Source organism: Carassius carassius, chromosome 47, assembly GCF_963082965.1.
Source record: "Carassius carassius chromosome 47, fCarCar2.1, whole genome shotgun sequence".
Lineage (NCBI taxonomy): Eukaryota > Metazoa > Chordata > Actinopteri > Cypriniformes > Cyprinidae > Carassius > Carassius carassius.
The window spans coordinates 13,710,370-13,727,994 of NC_081801.1; the positions used below are offsets into that span (position 1 = coordinate 13,710,370).

Genomic DNA, 17,625 nt, shown 5'->3' on the forward strand with positions numbered 1-17,625 from the left:
ATATTCACAGAAAATGTCTTACTTCCACATTGAAAAATAAAGTGGATACATTGAACCAAATACTATCATAATGTTGAGAATTCCGTATATCTTATTTTTGACAAATCCCATGTTTTGTACTGTCAATCCCTGCATTGCCTCTTCTTTGAAAGTTTTTGTCTTAATATTGATTGTTGTTTTCTAGTAAAAAAGGCTAAGAATTATTAAATTAAGCTTATGTGAAAAGCAAAATTTCGTAAATCACATATTAAATCACATAAGTATTGTTATTTAAAAAAGTATCTGCCAATTGTGTATGAAACTCAAAGGGAAATCAAGTTTATTATTGTTATCCCACTGGCAGATGGATTTTGTTTTGTTTTTGTTTTTTCTCAGATTTTACACTTAAATAGTTAATTTTGCAGAAAATAAAAATAAAAAAACAGAACATTTACTATCTAACAGAACACTTAAAGGGATAGTTCATTTAAGTGAACAATTACACAATTACTCTCTTAGAAAAAAATTAATTTGAAAAGGTACCGCCCCAGTGACAACTTTTGTACCTTTTTTTCCGAGAGTGTAGTTAACTAATGGATCTGGAGTCATGTAGATTATTGTGATGTTTTTATCATCTGTTAATTTTTCTGACCCATACATATCTATGATTCTGATAGCACCCATTCACTGTAGAGGATCTATTAGTGAGCAAGTGATGTAATGCTAAATTTCTCCAAATCTGTTCCAATGAAGAAACAAACTCATATACTTCTTGGATAACTAGAAGTTGAGTAAATCTTCATCACATTTTCATTCTTGGGTGAACTGTAACTTTAAAATCTATAATTTTGCTTAAGTAAATCCTTTATAAAATGTATAGACATTTGTCCTTGAAAACAAGATATTGAGCAAGAAAACCTTTTTGCAGTGTAAAAACCCGTCTGTGCTAACAGGTCCTTAAACAATTTGCTTGACCCTTTTTAAGTTTAAGTTTTTTTTCTCCTTTTATTTTTATTTTTGGTTCCTTGCTGCTGTCACCTCTGGATGCTTGGGGATACTTAATTTCCAGCAATAATGTCTACTTGATTGCACAGATACTATTTAAAATGAGCTGAGCTGGACGATGACATCACTGAATTCAATGATGAACTCCCTTTAACTGAAATTGAATGTTAACTATTTTCCTTTTGCATTGACACACTATTTTCCTATTTTGATACTGTAAAGCTGCCTTGACACAATCTGTATTGTTAAAAGCGCTATATAAATAAAGGTGACTTGACTGTAAAGTTGTTTTTTGAGTTTTTGTTTTATTCTAACATATGAAAACTTTTTAAATGTCTCTGGTTCACATCAGACTCTCTCTGGTGAGGTTTGCTCATTCAGTACAGGCATCCTATGGATACATTTTGTGTTAACATTCACTTGAATGCTGTCTTTGGTTTAGGACCGATAGACATCAGCCTTTCGTTGGTTTAGTCCTCAGCAAATTTACGACCACTGTTGTGAGGATGCCTCTTGCTGAAGAAGTCGGTTCGGAGGAGGCGGTAGAAGTAGATGAGAATCATGATGTTCATGAGCATCATGGTTATCAGGAAGTAGAGGGCATGATCCAACGTTGAGTAGTGGTGTATTAGGTACCAAGTGAGGTAAAACTGTGCTCCGAGCCGGAAGGTCATGTAGGTCACCACATTTAACAGTTTGTTAACGGTGTAGATGAAAGAGTTGTGGGCCACCTTAGCCAGTTTGAGCAATAAACGTGTGTGTAGGAACACACTGTTCACCTCCACAAATAAAGCCACCACTGCACCTGCCACATACTGATGAGTGAACACAGCATACAGGAAACACCAGATCACCTACAGGAAAACAAAACAGGTTTACAGTTAACACAAAACATGAATAGATGTGATTGATTACATTAAGAATGGATCCTTGTGAGGATACAGTTATAAACATTGTAAATCTAGCAACAGTATACTTTGTGCTTTCTTAACTGGATAAATGACAGAAAACTGGTCAACACTGCTGTGTGTTTCTAATATACAGTGACCGAGAGAGTGACAGAAAATCTGACAAATTTCTTCTGACTGACATAATGTCACAACAACAACAAAATCTTCTGTGTAAAGTTATAAAAAATCTATCATGGAAGGGTTTTTTTTTTTTTTGGCTATTGGAGCAAATGGAAAAGCAAATAAGAACATTTCTTGTAGTTTCCATTCACCACTATAAAAGTTCAACAATCTATGATGACTTTCACTTCGGAGATCGATGGAAATGTGATTACAAGTCTATTACCAATAGTTTTTGTATTGCATATTTTCGGACATATTTATCTCATTAAATATGCACTAATTAGCATACATCTCCAGAAGAGAAATCTAAACATTGAATCAAAATTAGAAAGAGCTTTATTGCCAGGTATGTTTAGACATACATTTATTTGGTGAAAGAAGCTTCCACAGCACAAACAGAATGACAGTGACAAGACAAGACAAGACATATAATAAAAAGCATAAAAGTAGGATAAGTAAATAGGAAATAACAAAATATAAAAATTTATATATATATATATATATATATATATATATTGTGTAGTTCAAAGCATAGAAATATACATACGAAAGCTTCACTTAGGCAGAGGGAATGGGAAGAAAGTTTTGAATTTTCTTTCAATTATCGGCAGTTCTCAACAATTATCTGTGCTGGCTGCACATTCCTGTGAACAGGCATTAACCAGAAAATTCCACAGCAATATACAGCGCCATTAACTAACCAAAATCACACTTTCCATGCAGTGTGAGGAAAGAAACTTCTTATGCCTGGCTGTTCTGCTGCTCAGTCCTCTGTAGCGCCAACCAGACGCCAACAGCTCAAAGAGGAACTGGGCTGGGTGTGAGGGGTCCAGAATGATTTTGCCAGCTCTTTTACTCACTCTGGATGAGTGCAAAGGGGTTATATCAGTGATTCACTAAGCAGTCCAGACTATCTGCTGTGATCTTCTAAGCTCTGATTTGGTAGCTGAGCTTAACCGGACACAGAAAGTGCAGAGAGTAGAACTGTATCAGCAGCTCCTTCTTCCTCATCTGGTGAAGCAAGTGCAGCCTCTGCTGGGTCATCGTGACAATGAAGTCTATATGTGGAACTCCCACTTCAGGTCCTGAGAGATGGTGGTGCCCAGGAACATGAATGACTCTTCTGTTGTTACAGTGCTGTCCATGATGGTGAGTGGAGGGAGTGCAGAGGGTTCAAAAGGTCTTGAATCTTCAAAAGGCAGTTTCAAAAATCTTGTTTCATTTTGTTACATTATATTAGTCAGTGTTTTTTTTTTTTTTTTATCACTCCATAAATCTGAAAATACTGTTAAAAGCCAATGAATGAATCAATGAATGTTTTTAGGAAGAACTTTTTTTTTTTTAATAAAGTTAGTTTTTAATAAAATTATCTATGAATAAACCTCTGTGTCAACTCGTTCAGAAGATAAAAAATAAATCTGCGAGGTTTTCATGTAAGTGCTACTGAAGTGGAGATTTTTGGTTAAGTGCATGAGAAAAGCTCTTTCAAGATAAATATTATAATTGAAATCCACAGACACAAATAGAAACTAAACAAGTGTATTTTGGATGTTCTTGTCATTTTCTGTTGTAAACATGTACATGTATGTATCTGAATGATAACACTTATTTACTCTGCTTTTGTTGCTTATAGAGTGTGGAATGTCTTTTTTCAGGTTTGGGCCTTGCCAAACAAGCAATGAAAAAAAAGTACAAAGTACCAAAGATAAATTTCCCTTAAGTAAAAGTGGGAATGATGTGCAAGCAATCATCGTGGCAGTCCATACACCCCTCAGCTGAGCCCACTCTACCTGTTCAAAATGAATTACTTTATTGCTCAAAAATTTGGTCCTGAATCTCGAGTTTTTCTATCGGGAACAAGCTGTGACAATGCCCAGGTTTTTATGGTTTTTAGGTTAGAATTTTTAAGACTTCACATAGCATTTTTTAAACATTTTTCAGTGTCTTGTGTCATAACCCGTGCATTGACTTACCATAACATGGTGAAGTAAAAACTCCCAAGATGCTTTTGCGTAGCCACTAAAAATAATGTCACCAGCATCCTGAATGAAGTAGCCTGTTGAAGGAGATCAATGCTGAATTTACTGACCATACAAAACCTTTAAAAAATAAATTGTTTTGTTACAAGAGGGATTTAATTTTATATCGGTCCATTTCCAGTCCCTGTATGTGGAACAGTTACTGTAGGGTCACTCAATCAGTGTTAAATGTCTCAGCTTGATAGAGTTTCTATAGAGAAGACTCGCAGATGAATCTGGGGATAAATCTTTTTAGTATTATGTACTACCATTGGGATCAATTTCTTTTTTTTTCAGTAAGAAATTATTACTTTAATTCATCAAATATGCATTACATTGGTCAAAAGTGACTGAAATCCATTTCTTTCAGAAACAAAAATCTTCACTTTTACAAATAAATACTGTAATTTTGACCTTTCTATTTCTTAAAGAATCTTAAAATATATATATCACCATTATTAAATATTTGGCAGCACAACTGTTTTCAACTTTTATAATAAGAAATGTTTTCTTAAGCACTAAATGAGCTATTAGAATGATTTCTGAAGGATCATGTGACACTGGAGTAAGACTGCTGAAAATTCAGCTTTTAAAAAATATTAACAGACAGCAGTTATTTTAAACTGTTTAATATAAAAAAATGTAATATGTCACAAAATTTGTTTTTTTTTGTTTTTTTTTTCAATAAAAATGCAGGTATGGTAGCTTATAACAGACGACTCCTGCTTTAACAATTTAAAGTCTGTGAGAGAAACATAGCTTTTAAGATCTTAGTTCTTTTTCTACAATATCATTCCAAAAACCTGAGTCACAGAGCAACTTAAACTCTTATCAGGAGATCAGGGTGACACAGAGGCAGGACAGGGATTTCTACATGGTTGAACTTGCAGGAGAACGTGAGAATCATATAAAGTATATATGAGCTACATACTTACTTGTGTGGTCTGGGTTAACTGTGTTGCATGTGTGCAGTACTGTATGATAGTAATTGCATTAGTGATAATAACAGTGCAGTGTGTTTTTGATATCTGCTGATGTGTTTACTGACCAGAGGAGACGACGACTAGCATGTATGCTGATGGGGTGTAGGTGGAGTGGATTTCATGCACCATCACAGGATACTGTATGACACTGTCGGGACACAGATTCATGCAAACTGTTGATCATATCAACCAGAAGATCAAAATATAACAGGCATGTGCTCAGTAACTGACACTAAACAACACAAAAGAGAGTGAAAAAGTCCATTGCTGATAAAAGTCAAAAACACCCACATTGGTGAAACTCTTGCTTGGTTTGAGGGATGATTCATTCTATGACAATAAGAATGGTGAAATTTCTCATTCTCATGTAACTCTCATTCATGCCTGTCCAGCAGGTTTTTCCTGTTTCCAAACTGAGAGATCAGTAACTGAAAGTTAAGTGCCTGTCATGAACATTCAATAACTTTTGTTTATTCTTAGACATGGCTTTTAGTACAAACTATATAACAACATCTAACAATAACCACAAGCTATTAAGATATTAACAAAAGAATTATAATGTGCTTTGACTCTATATGTACAGAACCTGTGTCTGTCTTAGTATTTTGCCTTGTAAAAAATATTTAAACATCCTTAAAATATGATGAATATATTTTAGGGCAATTTATTAGACTTTTATTTTTAAATGTCAACAATTAAATGAATTTCAGAATTAAATAAAACTATTAATAAAAATATTAAAACTTCTTGTGAGGAACATGTCATATAAAATAATTTCATTTTTTAGATTTTTTTGGTTCACGCAAAAGCATTCCTTTCATGCCTACAAAAAGAAAAATAACGAATAGCTAAATAACAAAAAAAATTAAATAAAATACAAATTTAAACGTGAGCTCCAAAACAAGTTATTTTTATTATTATTATTTTGCCTCTCAGGTAAAATTATAATTTTCAAATGAATTAAAATTAGATGATTTAATGACATTTTAATGATGTATGTATAGATATTTTCACTGGAAAACAAAGCCAAAATATTGATAAAATTTATAAAAAATGAATGAATAAACAAAAACAGCTCACCAGGTGACGGCCCAGATGCCAGTCAGCAGTGAGTGGACGAGTGACACTGAGAGGTTCCTCCATTTCCACGTCCTCCAGGGGTCTGTGTCCACTGTCCCGGGACTGGGCACAGTCTGCAGGAACCTGTGAAGGATCCTGAAGGTTACAGAACAGCACAAGACATACAGGGCTGGATGCTTCTGGACTTCATTCAGCCATGTGGCCATCCTCCACACACTTTATTCTGCGTCTCTCCTTTTCTCAGACAGTGAGTCCTTGTTATATTGTTTCTTTGCTGATCTAAACTTTCGGTGCCCTTTCCAAAGTAATCCACATGAATTGCATTCAGATTCTTGAATCAGTCCCAGTCTTTTTTTCTCCTTGTAATTGACGACAGTCTTCCTTACACCACTACAGACTCTTTGTTTCTAATCTCCACCGTCTCGCTCTTTCTTCCACGTGCTGGTGCCTGTCAAAGGTGTGGTATCTGTCACAGTACCTGTTTGCTGAACACTGATTGGCTGATGATGAATCGATCTGTGGGCGTGTTACAACAAGGAATGACAGCTCTATCTCTATCCCTTGAACTTTTTGAGTCCATCTCCCTGTATTCAACAATCCAGCCGAACGCTCCGTACATGTAGTGATAGAGCCGCGTCAGCTGTGTGTGTGTGTGTGGGGGGGGGGGAGCACAACAGAACAATAGAAGCCATTTAAACTCACAGTCATACTGCTGTCCCTAATAAATGAAATGGCTTGTGTCCTGCAGCTGGATCAAATGACTTCACTCATACTGTCACAGCAGAGGAATGGCTTACAAAAAAAGCGTGTTGTGTTTGGTCAGCTTTCAGTTGTGATATGAGCAGGGCTGGAAATGGGGCCCTTGTGAAAATTAACCATGGTTTTATTATAGTAAAAGTGTAGTAACCATGTTTTTAGGCATATTGACAGTTTTACTACAAATAACCATGGTTATACTATAGTTGTTGTAGTAAAACCATGGTTAATTTGTGGTTATACATGATTTCTCGGTATCGACCAGATCCGATTTAGGTTCTGGTTCAGGAGAGCTTGGATCTGGGACACACGATTCCTCTGGATCAAGAAGATCCACTTCAGGATCTGGCTCAGGAACGCTGGGATCTGGGACACACAAATGTTTGATATCGACCAGATTCACTTCAGGTTCTGGCTCAGGAGCACTTGAATCTGGGAGACATGATTCCTCTGGATCAAGAAGATCAATTTCAGGATCCCCAACAACATTCAGTGCATTTGTCTGGACGATTGCAGTCAATTGCTAGAAAACTGCACTTATTTTCTTGAACATCCACCCAGCAGAGCTGTCTGAAAAAAGAAAAAGAAAAAATAGATAAGTAAAGTTTGATAACAAACTTGACCAAACCCTTGTCTGAGAGTTTAACAATTTGGCCAGCCAGTGTCATTGCAGTGGATTCGGACCTCACATGAGCTGCTTCACAGAACTTGCTTGCTGTAAGTCAAGGACAATGCATACTAGCCCATAGTGGCCTTTTTGATTGATCACGTGTTACCTCCTCAATGATCCCTGTCATTTCAGATGTTTCCTTCAGACTCTGGATATGTAGGAGTTCAGCCCAGCTGCCAGGGACGAAATTATATGGTGGAAGCTTGTATTGCGGGACAGGTAATGGGGGGAATTGTGGAGGATTTGGATTTGTAAGTACATCCATTGACAGCACAGGTGGACAGTGGTATGACAGCAGTAATCCTTTTGGGACCTCTCCAAATTTAGAGACACCATGGTTAGAGCAGACATTCCATCAACTATCTTCGCTATCAGTGGTTGTGAACGACTGGAAATGAGGGATGTCACTCCAGCACTGACATCACTGTCAAGAAAAGGTCCTAAAAAAAGTTCATGCCTCAGTGTTTTAATTGATATCTAATGGGAAGATGTGTTTTATTAGTATTTGGATATCACATCCATATGCTTTGTATAGAGTAGACTGCACAGAGCTCCTACCAGAGGCTTTCGGTTTGAGCACCACAAGTTCATTGACTGGTTCGGGAGCGATGCCCTGACAAAACATGTATATCTTGCACTATATTGCACTCTGTTTTGCACATTATGCATTTTTATTAATTTTGTATTTGTTAATGGTTGGCGAATAAAAATTGTTAAAAACTGACAAATGAGGTTTCTTACTTTATTTATTTATATTTACCTGGGCTCGGGGCCTGTGGCACAGCGGTGGCCTGCTGTTTGCTTGTGCATGCAAGGGCAGCTGGAACATTTTTGGTTCCATTTGAACTAAAATGTGCCCAAATGTTCATGCAAAGATGGAAGGCATGGTTTCAGTAACCACAGTTAACCACACTGAAGCAGCCATGTCAGGGAGATGCTGTGTGTATCTAGGCGAAAGCAAAAGCACTTTATTTGGCATTTCTAAAGTAGGTGCATTTAGGTATCTTTAAGATTACTTACAACAGAACAGCAACACATTTTACGGATGACCGTTTCGAGAGAAGGTATTCTGACTTTGCTAAGACAATCTGGTGCTTCTGAATCAGCTACTCTAAGTAAGTTTTGTTATTAGTTTAAGTATTTGCTATTGACTGTTCAAAGGCAGAGTTTTGCATGGCCGTGTGTGTGTGGGAGAGAGAGACAGGGTCACAGTGGAGTCAGCTGTCTTAACCGTCCGTGTGGCTTGTGTATTGCAAACACATGCAAGTTTTGTCACTGTGCCTGTCACATCACTCTGTTCCCCTTTCGGGCTTGAGCTAATGTTAAAACTAAGGACATTATTAACTGTCTTAACATTTATTTTGAAAGATGAAGCTCATGATTATGGAAAGGGGCATTACATTTCTTGCAGTGTTCGGCCAATCACAATGTACTGGGTCAGCTGGTCAATCAGAGCAGACTGCTCTTGTCAGAAGGAGGGACTTTGTAGAAAACTATGCATTTGAGAGAGGCGGGGCATATAGGACCTACAATAATTTACAGTATTTTAAAAATAATGTGTTTTTTTTAACATTAAAGCATGTCAACATATTCTGTTACACCAAATACACACAAAAAAAATGAACTTTAAAAAAGCATCAGTATTGGCTCAGTCTTGACAACGGTGAGAAGATAATGGGCCAGAGCCGTGCCAGCGCTACAAAACACTTCTGGCTGACAGAAGGCTTTTTCTTCATGGGCCAATCTCGGCTGAAAGACATATTTCTGGATCAACATATTTTGTTGATCCTGGATCAACATTACTGTCCAAAAATATAGACTAAACCCAATCCTTACCCCTAGACCTATCCTACCACTGATCTGATATTTCCTGAAAAGTTATCCCTCAGTTCTGATTGGTTCATTTGAATGTTGTCTCAGGATTAACAAGGATGTTGATCTAGGAACATGTTGTACTTGGTGAAAACACGGTGACCCTGAAAGCTGTTGTACTTGCCACAGCAGGCACATGCAGAAGGGGGAAGGGGGCTGCCCCTGCCCTTTTTCAAAATGATTCAAAAGTGCCCCTCTCAGACACTCTCAGTGATCTATGTATGACACCTCAGTATAGAGTGGTGGAACTATGATGTTACTTTGTAGGCACTTCCGGTTCCATCATCCCAGAGTCAATGGGGTTTTTGAATGGGATTTTGGTTAAATCCCTAAAATAAAGTCTGTGGTTCACACAGGCTCAAGATACATTCAAGTTTTATTCTACAACATAAAACACAACAGTTACACCCCACACGTGATTTTTTTTAAAAAACTGATAAGTTTCTTAAAAAAGACGTTGCTAACAAGTTGTTAATAGGACTGTAACGCTTAAACTTCATAATCATCGGGAAGAAGGAGGCGGGAACCGGCGGACAATCAAATAGAAACTTTTATAATAAAATAAAGACAAAACAGCGCGTCAGCCCCTCACGGACGACTGACACGCACAAATTAAAACCAAACCCAACTAAAACCCAGGCCTGGTCCTCTCTCCTTCTCTGTCGTTGCTCCTGTTTTATATCCCTCCATCTCCTCCGTGGGACTCGAGACCGGTGGGTCGAGCAGGTGTCGCTCATTTCCAATCACTCCACTGGCCTCGCTCCTGATCCCAGGGCTCTCGGCCCCGCCCCACTCGTCACAGGGACTACATGACGCCATTGGAGACCTTTGCCTGTTACATTCTTTTCTGTAAATGTATTGTCTGCTGGTTTATTTACTTTTCAGTACACCACTTTATATTCCACTTAGTCCTGTAAGACTGAATGTTAAAGTGCAAATTAACATCTTACCACTCTTGTAGGTTTGCTACAGTTACAATTAAAAATCACAGAAAGGTAAAAAAATTTTTTTAAATTGGTATGATGTAAGCAACATGCCTACAACAAATTAAACTGATAATGGGTGAGTTAGATTTATAGTGTGCGAATAGTTTGTCCCATCACGTAATGAAAAGTACACAAGTACACACACTTGTGGTCTTCATCTTTATTTAAACACTTGGGCCAAATACAGGAAAAACCTCATAGAAGTAGTCAAGTGATCAAGTCCAAAGACCGCAGGTGTGGGTATTTGGACAAGCCTCGAGTCACTTGCTTTGTTCCTAGATGAATCAGCAGTTTGAACGAATCAACTGATGGATACCGGCAGGTTCAGTTCCATAAAAAAAAAAAAAAATAATTGAGTTATTTAAATCCTTTAATATTTCTATATTTAAAAAGAAATTATATTTAAATCATTAATCTAATCACATTGTTATTATGAATTTAAATGCATTTCAATATTGTCACATTTATTTTCTGCTGATGCTGATTTTATTTGACTGATTGTATCTTATTTTAATTGAATTTATTGTTGAATTAAAATTTTGAAAAAAGTTTATAAATATAATTTGTTTGACAAAAGATGACATACATTTCATAAAGTTATAAAAAATGGCATTACAAAGGTAACAATAAAAGCCCCTGCAAATCACATAAAAAAATTACATTTTAATATGCAAATTCACACACAACTTATCTTAAATTTTATATTATAAAGGGTTTTATAAAATACATCCAAAAGGTCAACTAAAAGTACCAGTATTATACCCCCCCCCCTCCCCCCACACACACACACTGTTTTGCTCACCAAAGATGCATTTATTTAATCAGAAATACATTAAATACAGTACTGTAAAATATTATTACAATTTAAAATAACTGTTTTTTATTTTAATATGTTATAAAATAAAATATATTATTGTGCCGGCAAAGCTGAATTTTCAGCAGCCATTCTTTCTAATAATTCTAATTCAAGTCATTAATATTCTAAAATGACATTTGTATATATATTAAATTAAATGTGGCTTAATATGCTATATAAAAAGTTTTTTTTACTACATTTAAAAGAACATAAAGTTGTTTCAAGCATTTAATGTATGTGTAAATTGATTAAAAAGTTGAATTCTAAGCATTTAGTTTTTAACCCCTTTGCATTACAACGTTGTTTCACTGTATCTTAGCAACAGTGAGAAGCATGAGCATTCTGATTGGTCAATAGTGTCATACGTTCAGGCACACCTATGCAAAGCTCTGTGAAATTCTAAGAAGTTGTTTTGAGTCCTGTATGCCAGGGAATATGAGATTGACTGGAGTGTAGAGTATGCCATCTGCTGGTGCAACTTGAGAAAGACCATTTGGCACAATTGCTGTTTTTCTTGTATTGACCTATGGGAGATTTCAGGCAGGACATCTGAATGAATATTGGAGCACACCGTGAAAAATCATGTGTAGATTACTTTATATAACACTATTAATAAACTCTTAAATTCTATCACGCAAATGTGCTTTTATGCATTTGACTCGGTTTTCTCAAATAAATGCTGGTGCAATGTTAAATACAAACATCGTATAGTTAACATTGGGTGGAGAGGTGATTTTAAATAAATAAATAAAAAAATACAATGTAAAAATCGCTGTACTAAAGACTTTTATCTTTTCTGATCAAATCAACTTGATAGAAACAGATGCCAACTATCACACAATATACAAGTTCTATGGGTAGAGTCATTTGACCCAGTGCTTTAAAAGTTAAATACAGTCTTGTCACCCATGTCGTTTGGAGCTATTCGTTTACAGGAACATGCCTCTGGCAAGACAGAATCAAATAACCCACACATCATTCATCAATTGTTTTTTTTTTCAAATCTGTGTAAATGTACTATGGAGAGTTAGTCGCTGAATGTGATACTGCTTTTAGATGCAACTGAAAGCATAAGCAAATTAGACAAAACATTACATAAACCAACACATGAGGATTGGGGCTGTGTAGTAGGCCACTGTGCCAAGGAATATCTGCTGAACGTTCTGTGGAATCCTGACAGCACAGATTCAGGCCTAATCATGAATCATGTTTGGTCCAGAAACATTACGTATGAATCAGCATCAAGGTCAATTCAGACCTCCTTCGACTCTCACATATGGATAGCAGGTTCCTGACGCCTGTAAATGATTCACTATACGCCGGAAACTGAGTGAGCAAAATAAAAGCCGTTTTCACCTGCTAATATGATGAGGTTATCTGTTCACAAGCTGTGGTCAGCCATGACGCCTTACCAGTACTTGTGTTTCATATGACCACTTGTCTTCTGATGTGCCACACACCTGTGTTGTTACACACCATACACAAATGAATAAGTTATAATATAATATAATATAAGCATTATATATTCTCATAATGGGGGGGGGGGGCATGTCTGTAAATTGTCTAATAGTATGTGAAAAACAAATGTTTTGAACTTTTCAAGACAAACAATATATTTCCTGTGAAATATGAAATATATATATATATATTATTTTTCATTCAAAATGTATGCAAATATTTTAGATTCACCGGTCTATTTTAAGATAATTCTCTGGAAATATAACCCACACAGTTCCGTTCAAGAGAAGAAAAAAATATATTTTGTATATTAGGTGCTTCACTGGCAGTTTTCAGCAGCAAGATTGAAAAGTTCTGCTGCGTCATGCTCAGTCTTTAAACATTTCCAACATTGCTAAAAGTTGAATTCAAGTCACAAGTTTGAATAACAGCAAAATAATATTTAAAAAAATTAAAATTAAAAAATCTGCTTCATCAATGTACTCAGCAGCAGCCAATCCAAATCAGTGCGTCATAGTACAACAGCTTTCAGCAGATGAAATCATCAATTAACATCAATTAAATGAGGATATTACTAAACTAGCTGAGATCTGATACAATCTCAGCTGATGATGAAGACTCTGGGCCCTTCCTCTCTCATAGGCGGCAGGCTCTCTATGTTCTCTATGAGGATGTGCTTGTCCTCCATCTTTGACGGGCTCTGTGGCTGATAAAGATTGCTTCTTAGATCTTCAAAACACATGTTCATGTCTTTGAAGAGGTGTAACATGCTCACCCCGATCACAATCACCAGGAAGCCCCCGATGGTGCCCACCACATCCACTCCTGACATGGCTCCCCATTCTTTAAAGAGAATCACAGAGGTGCTCAGGACTACGGTGGTGAAGAAGACATAGTAGATGGGATATACCAAGAGCGTATTGAAGGTGTCCAGCGACTTATTCAGATAGTTGACCTGGATGATGATGGATCCGATTAAGGTCAGCAAAAGAATCCAGGTGAGAGGGTGACGGACCACTGAGAGGTCAGAGAACATGGTGCGTATCGCAATGCCGAGGCCCTTGACCGAGGACACAGTGAATGCTCCGAGCAGAGAGCAGATGCTAATGTAGACTAATATGTTGGTTTGACCGAAGCGAGGGGAGACGTAGAAGATCAGGAGCATACAAGCAACCAGCAGAATACTGGCAAACACCAAAAAACCTTTAGGAGAAGCAGACAAATGTCTGTTATCCATTATCACATGTTTTTTAGTTCTATAAATAAAGGTATTGAAACACTAACCAGGATCCAGTAGTTTCTCTGTCATTTCTGTAAGCGTCGTCACTTCTTCCTCTTCAGGTGCATGTATAACCATTATAGTGCTTCCCAGTATGCTGAGCATGCAGCCAAGTTTTCCTAGAAGATTCATTGTTTCTCCGAAGAAGTGGGAGGACAGAACTGCACTGAAGAGAGTAAATAAACATTACCATTAATACCTTTCCATTTAGTTCTAGTGAAATCACTAGGAAACACAAAAGGCCATAAACAGAATCAGCGCACTCGTAATGAGAAAGGGCTATTCAACTGTTATCTCATGAATTCAGAAGATCAAGGTGGAGATCAGTGCATGATTTATTCTTGGTACATGTTTATAATAATCATATCATGATGAAATGGCCGTTTGTTATTGAAATTATCAATTGGCATGTTCTTTGAATATCTAGTATGTGTCAAAATCCCATTTGCCAAAGAAATGACATCACTTCAGCCTCTGTTGAGACTTGTATGTTGGGGGAGACATTTGATTTTTTTTTTTATCAAATAAATGCAGCCTTGGTGAGGATAAGACATTTCGAAAATATAAAAAAAAATAACTTTGTACTACACAACTGGTGTCCACAACTATAAATAAAAACTATTTTGATATTTCAAAAAATATTTTGATGAAAATATGAATCTATATTATTTTAGTCATATAGAAATTATATTTAATATTCTTAACACCAAAATCCCACAAGAGTACAACATACTGTAGCGTTGCATTGGGTCTTATCTGGGCCCTCTAGCTCTGTCAAATGTACTTTAATTGTGTAAAACATATTGCAATTCAGGATGTTTAACATTACAGTCAAAAATACAGTCAGAAATATACTAGTCCTCTGACTCACAGGCTTATAAAGTTTACACAGCATTATGTGGAGCCAACCATTGGTGAGGGTGAATAACGGTGGTGCTGTTACCTGATAAGAACACTGAGAGCTCCTAAAGGGGTCACCACTGTGGCTGGAGCAAACATGTACGCTGTGAAGTTTGCCGCTTCACCTCCACCCACTGCGAAAAAATGCAGGATTTTATCTAAGTTTGTTGGAGTCATCAGAGGAAGATTACTGACAGATGCCTTGCACTGCACTCACTTGTCAAAAGGCCTCCCCACCACAACCAGTCCTTCAGGTACCCATGACCTCCCTCAGCTAAACAGACAAACATTTTCACATATTCAGTTTGATTAAAAACACAAAACAGAGCCTGTTGGTGATTCTGTCATTATTAGCTAAGCACAAACAAAGAAGGAACCAGTTTCAACCAATTTCACAACTGTTTTCCAGTCAAGTAAAATAATAAGCATTAAATCTAAATACCCTCAAAAACAAAACCAGTAACTCAACATTCTGAATATTAAAGTATAAACTCCATGCAAGGTTTATTGCATCAGAATTTGATGGCACTTTTGGACGTTTTTGTATTATGTAAATTCTGATGTAAATTGCCTTACCTGCTCTCGTTTCCCCAATACTGGCCAAATGCAGCAACGCCTTCTTCTTCAGGATAATGCTTCCTCCTATGAGAAAAGCTGAGAGCACGGCCAGCGACAAGCCCATCCAGAAATTGTAGTTGCTCCATTTGTTGATGGTGAGAGCTGCTGTGGTGACTGTAGAGTTTATATTGGAGTTGTCAACACTAAAAGACTTGTTGCAAACCCCCGTGTCAAACACACAAACAGAGGCGGATGTGGGACAGAAGATCCTTATTACTGAACCTGATCACAAGAAAAAAGAGGAACTACGTTACAACAATAATAGGTTAAATTGCCAAAACAATTGCCAGTTTTTGCTGAGAGTAAAATGTCCAACAAAATTGTTCAAAACAAAGAATGGCACCCAGAATTGTTTTTTAAAGCAGCTTATTCACGTGAAATGCTTTTTTATAAAAACATAAAAAATCACTCATCACTATAGGCTGCCATTTTGTTACTTTTTCTTCAACATTTTAATATTATTTATATTTTAATATTATTTATAAATCATCTTTTAAAGTTTACATAGTGTTTTTATAGGGAACAACCAAAGCCAGCGGCCAGTCATTGACTGAAAGGCTGGTCATACAATAAGGAATGTTTGTCCTTTAAACAAATATGTCATCATATGTTAATTAACATGTCATACTTTCCAAAGGACAACACATTGATGAAACAAATAACTACTAAAATGTGCAACTAGTACAAAAACAAAACAAAAAACATACGTCATTTAAACCTCAAGTTTTCACATTACATGCAAAAAAACATAATAAAATCACATTGCAATTTATGTTAGGCTCTTAAGTAAGACAACAAACTCTCTTACCATTGCTACATGAATCGGATGACAGGTGTATGTCTTTCATTGTTTCCCCCACACTATAAACGACGGGTTAAAACTTACCGAAATGAAGCCATTTAAAAACGAATTATTTTGTATCAGTATAAACTACGAGATAAACATTTCTCTCGGACTTCGCCTCGGTTCATTTGAATATGCCAGAATACACGTTCTGCATCGGTTCCTCCCGAGCGCGTAACTTCATAGCACTAAAGAACCACAGATACCTGAGATGCGCGCGCACGTAAACACGGCCACGAGCAAAGCAGGTAGGCTATCGACTGCCACGCCCGAGCAGCGTAGTTACGAGCCAGCAGTTGTCAAAACGGATACACAGTAATGCCCTTCCTCGTAATACAATATGCAGAACGCAAACACACGTGAAACTTCCTATTCAGACTTGACATTTATATTGACTGAGTGGGGCAGGACGTGGTTACTGTCACGAGCTGCAGTTAAAAATACATTTTACTAACTGTTATTGTAGCATTATTTTATTATTAGGGGCCAAGCACCGATTTCGTGCGTAGGCACCTATTGTAATCGTTGGCGTTATTATTATTATTATTATCATTTTTAACGGGTTTGAGCAGAGATAAAAAAAAGAATGACATGCTTATATTGACTGTAAAGTGTTATATAAAGAGACAGTTTAGCAGGCTTACTGTATTTTGATCACTGCTTAGGCTTGAGTTCATTCAAATTTAATCTCTAGTGAGTGCTATTTGACATGTTGTTGTTTTGCAGCTAGGTTCTCCATTCCATTTGGAGAAGGATCATGATGTGATCTTATGAGAATTGAGAACTTTGAGACATCAGTTGTTACAAATCAATCTGATCATCCATTGTCACCTCAACATTTAAATACCATGACCTGTTAGAACAAGATTTGTAAGCAGTTATTCTGTTGTGCTCGGGTGTGTCAAAATCAGTTTTTAAATGGAGCAACATGGGGCCATTGCAGACTGCCTGGAGACTGGTAACCTAGAGCAAGTGTGCTCACACAAAACTCCCTCGACACCGGCTGCATAACCACAAGTTCCACTGCATTTCATACAGTGATTATTGAGTGTGCAAATGCAGGATTAAACATGAGTTTATATGAATCTTGCGGTTGAAAATAAAAATCAATAAAATAAAATAGTTGCTCAATTGCAAAATGCAAATACATATGCATAGGCCTACACACATACAAATAAAAAGTATTTATTTATTTGAAATGACGAAAAGGAATGCATAGAGGTGACAAGTAGCTGTTTTTACAAATAT

At 36.7% G+C, this 17,625-nt stretch overlaps 2 protein-coding genes across 3 annotated transcripts; both read right to left on the minus strand.

Annotated features, from left to right (window-relative positions):
* Positions 1-1,257: 1,257 nt before the first annotated feature.
* On the minus strand, positions 1,258-6,762 carry LOC132130164 (TLC domain-containing protein 1-like). The gene is made up of 4 exons (XM_059541837.1): positions 6,139-6,762; positions 5,124-5,206; positions 4,031-4,113; positions 1,258-1,838 (listed from the first exon to the last, which is right to left on the minus strand). The coding sequence occupies exons 1-4, from the start codon at positions 6,342-6,344 to the stop codon at positions 1,455-1,457; spliced, it is 756 nt and encodes a 251-aa protein (XP_059397820.1). The 5' UTR covers positions 6,345-6,762; the 3' UTR covers positions 1,258-1,454.
* Positions 6,763-12,898: 6,136 nt separating this feature from the next.
* Positions 12,899-16,640, minus strand: LOC132130187 (magnesium transporter NIPA4-like). Of its 2 annotated transcripts, none has more exons than XM_059541872.1 (6): positions 16,342-16,387; positions 15,492-15,755; positions 15,133-15,189; positions 14,959-15,049; positions 14,021-14,181; positions 12,899-13,939 (listed from the first exon to the last, which is right to left on the minus strand). In XM_059541872.1, exons 1-6 carry the CDS (start codon positions 16,379-16,381, stop codon positions 13,338-13,340), a joined length of 1,215 nt encoding a protein of 404 aa, XP_059397855.1. In that variant the 5' UTR covers positions 16,382-16,387; the 3' UTR covers positions 12,899-13,337. The 2 variants fall into 2 exon arrangements, with proteins under 2 accessions (XP_059397855.1, XP_059397854.1); XM_059541871.1 differs by lacking the exon at positions 16,342-16,387 and adding an exon at positions 16,420-16,640 and having other exon boundaries at positions 12,900-13,939.
* Between the last annotated feature and the right edge of the window lie 985 nt (positions 16,641-17,625).

Excerpts from the sequence above, each read along its gene's own strand:
- LOC132130164 (XM_059541837.1), bottom strand. The coding sequence starts at position 6,344 with ATGGCCACATGGCTGAATGAAGTCCAGAAGCATCCAGCCCTGTATGTC. Across the intron at positions 4,114-5,123 it reads GCTAGTCGTCGTCTCCTCTG|GCTACTTCATTCAGGATGCT; the intron begins GTCAGTAAACAC and ends CTCCTTCAACAG. Across the intron at positions 1,839-4,030 it reads TTTTACTTCACCATGTTATG|GTGATCTGGTGTTTCCTGTA; the intron begins GTAAGTCAATGC and ends GTTTTCCTGTAG.
- LOC132130187 (XM_059541872.1), bottom strand. The coding sequence starts at position 16,381 with ATGAAAGACATACACCTGTCATCCGATTCATGTAGCAATG. Across the intron at positions 15,190-15,491 it reads TATTGGGGAAACGAGAGCAG|CTGAGGGAGGTCATGGGTAC; the intron begins GTAAGGCAATTT and ends TTGTCTGTTTAG. Across the intron at positions 13,940-14,020 it reads AGAGAAACTACTGGATCCTG|GTTTTTTGGTGTTTGCCAGT; the intron begins GTTAGTGTTTCA and ends CTTCTCCTAAAG.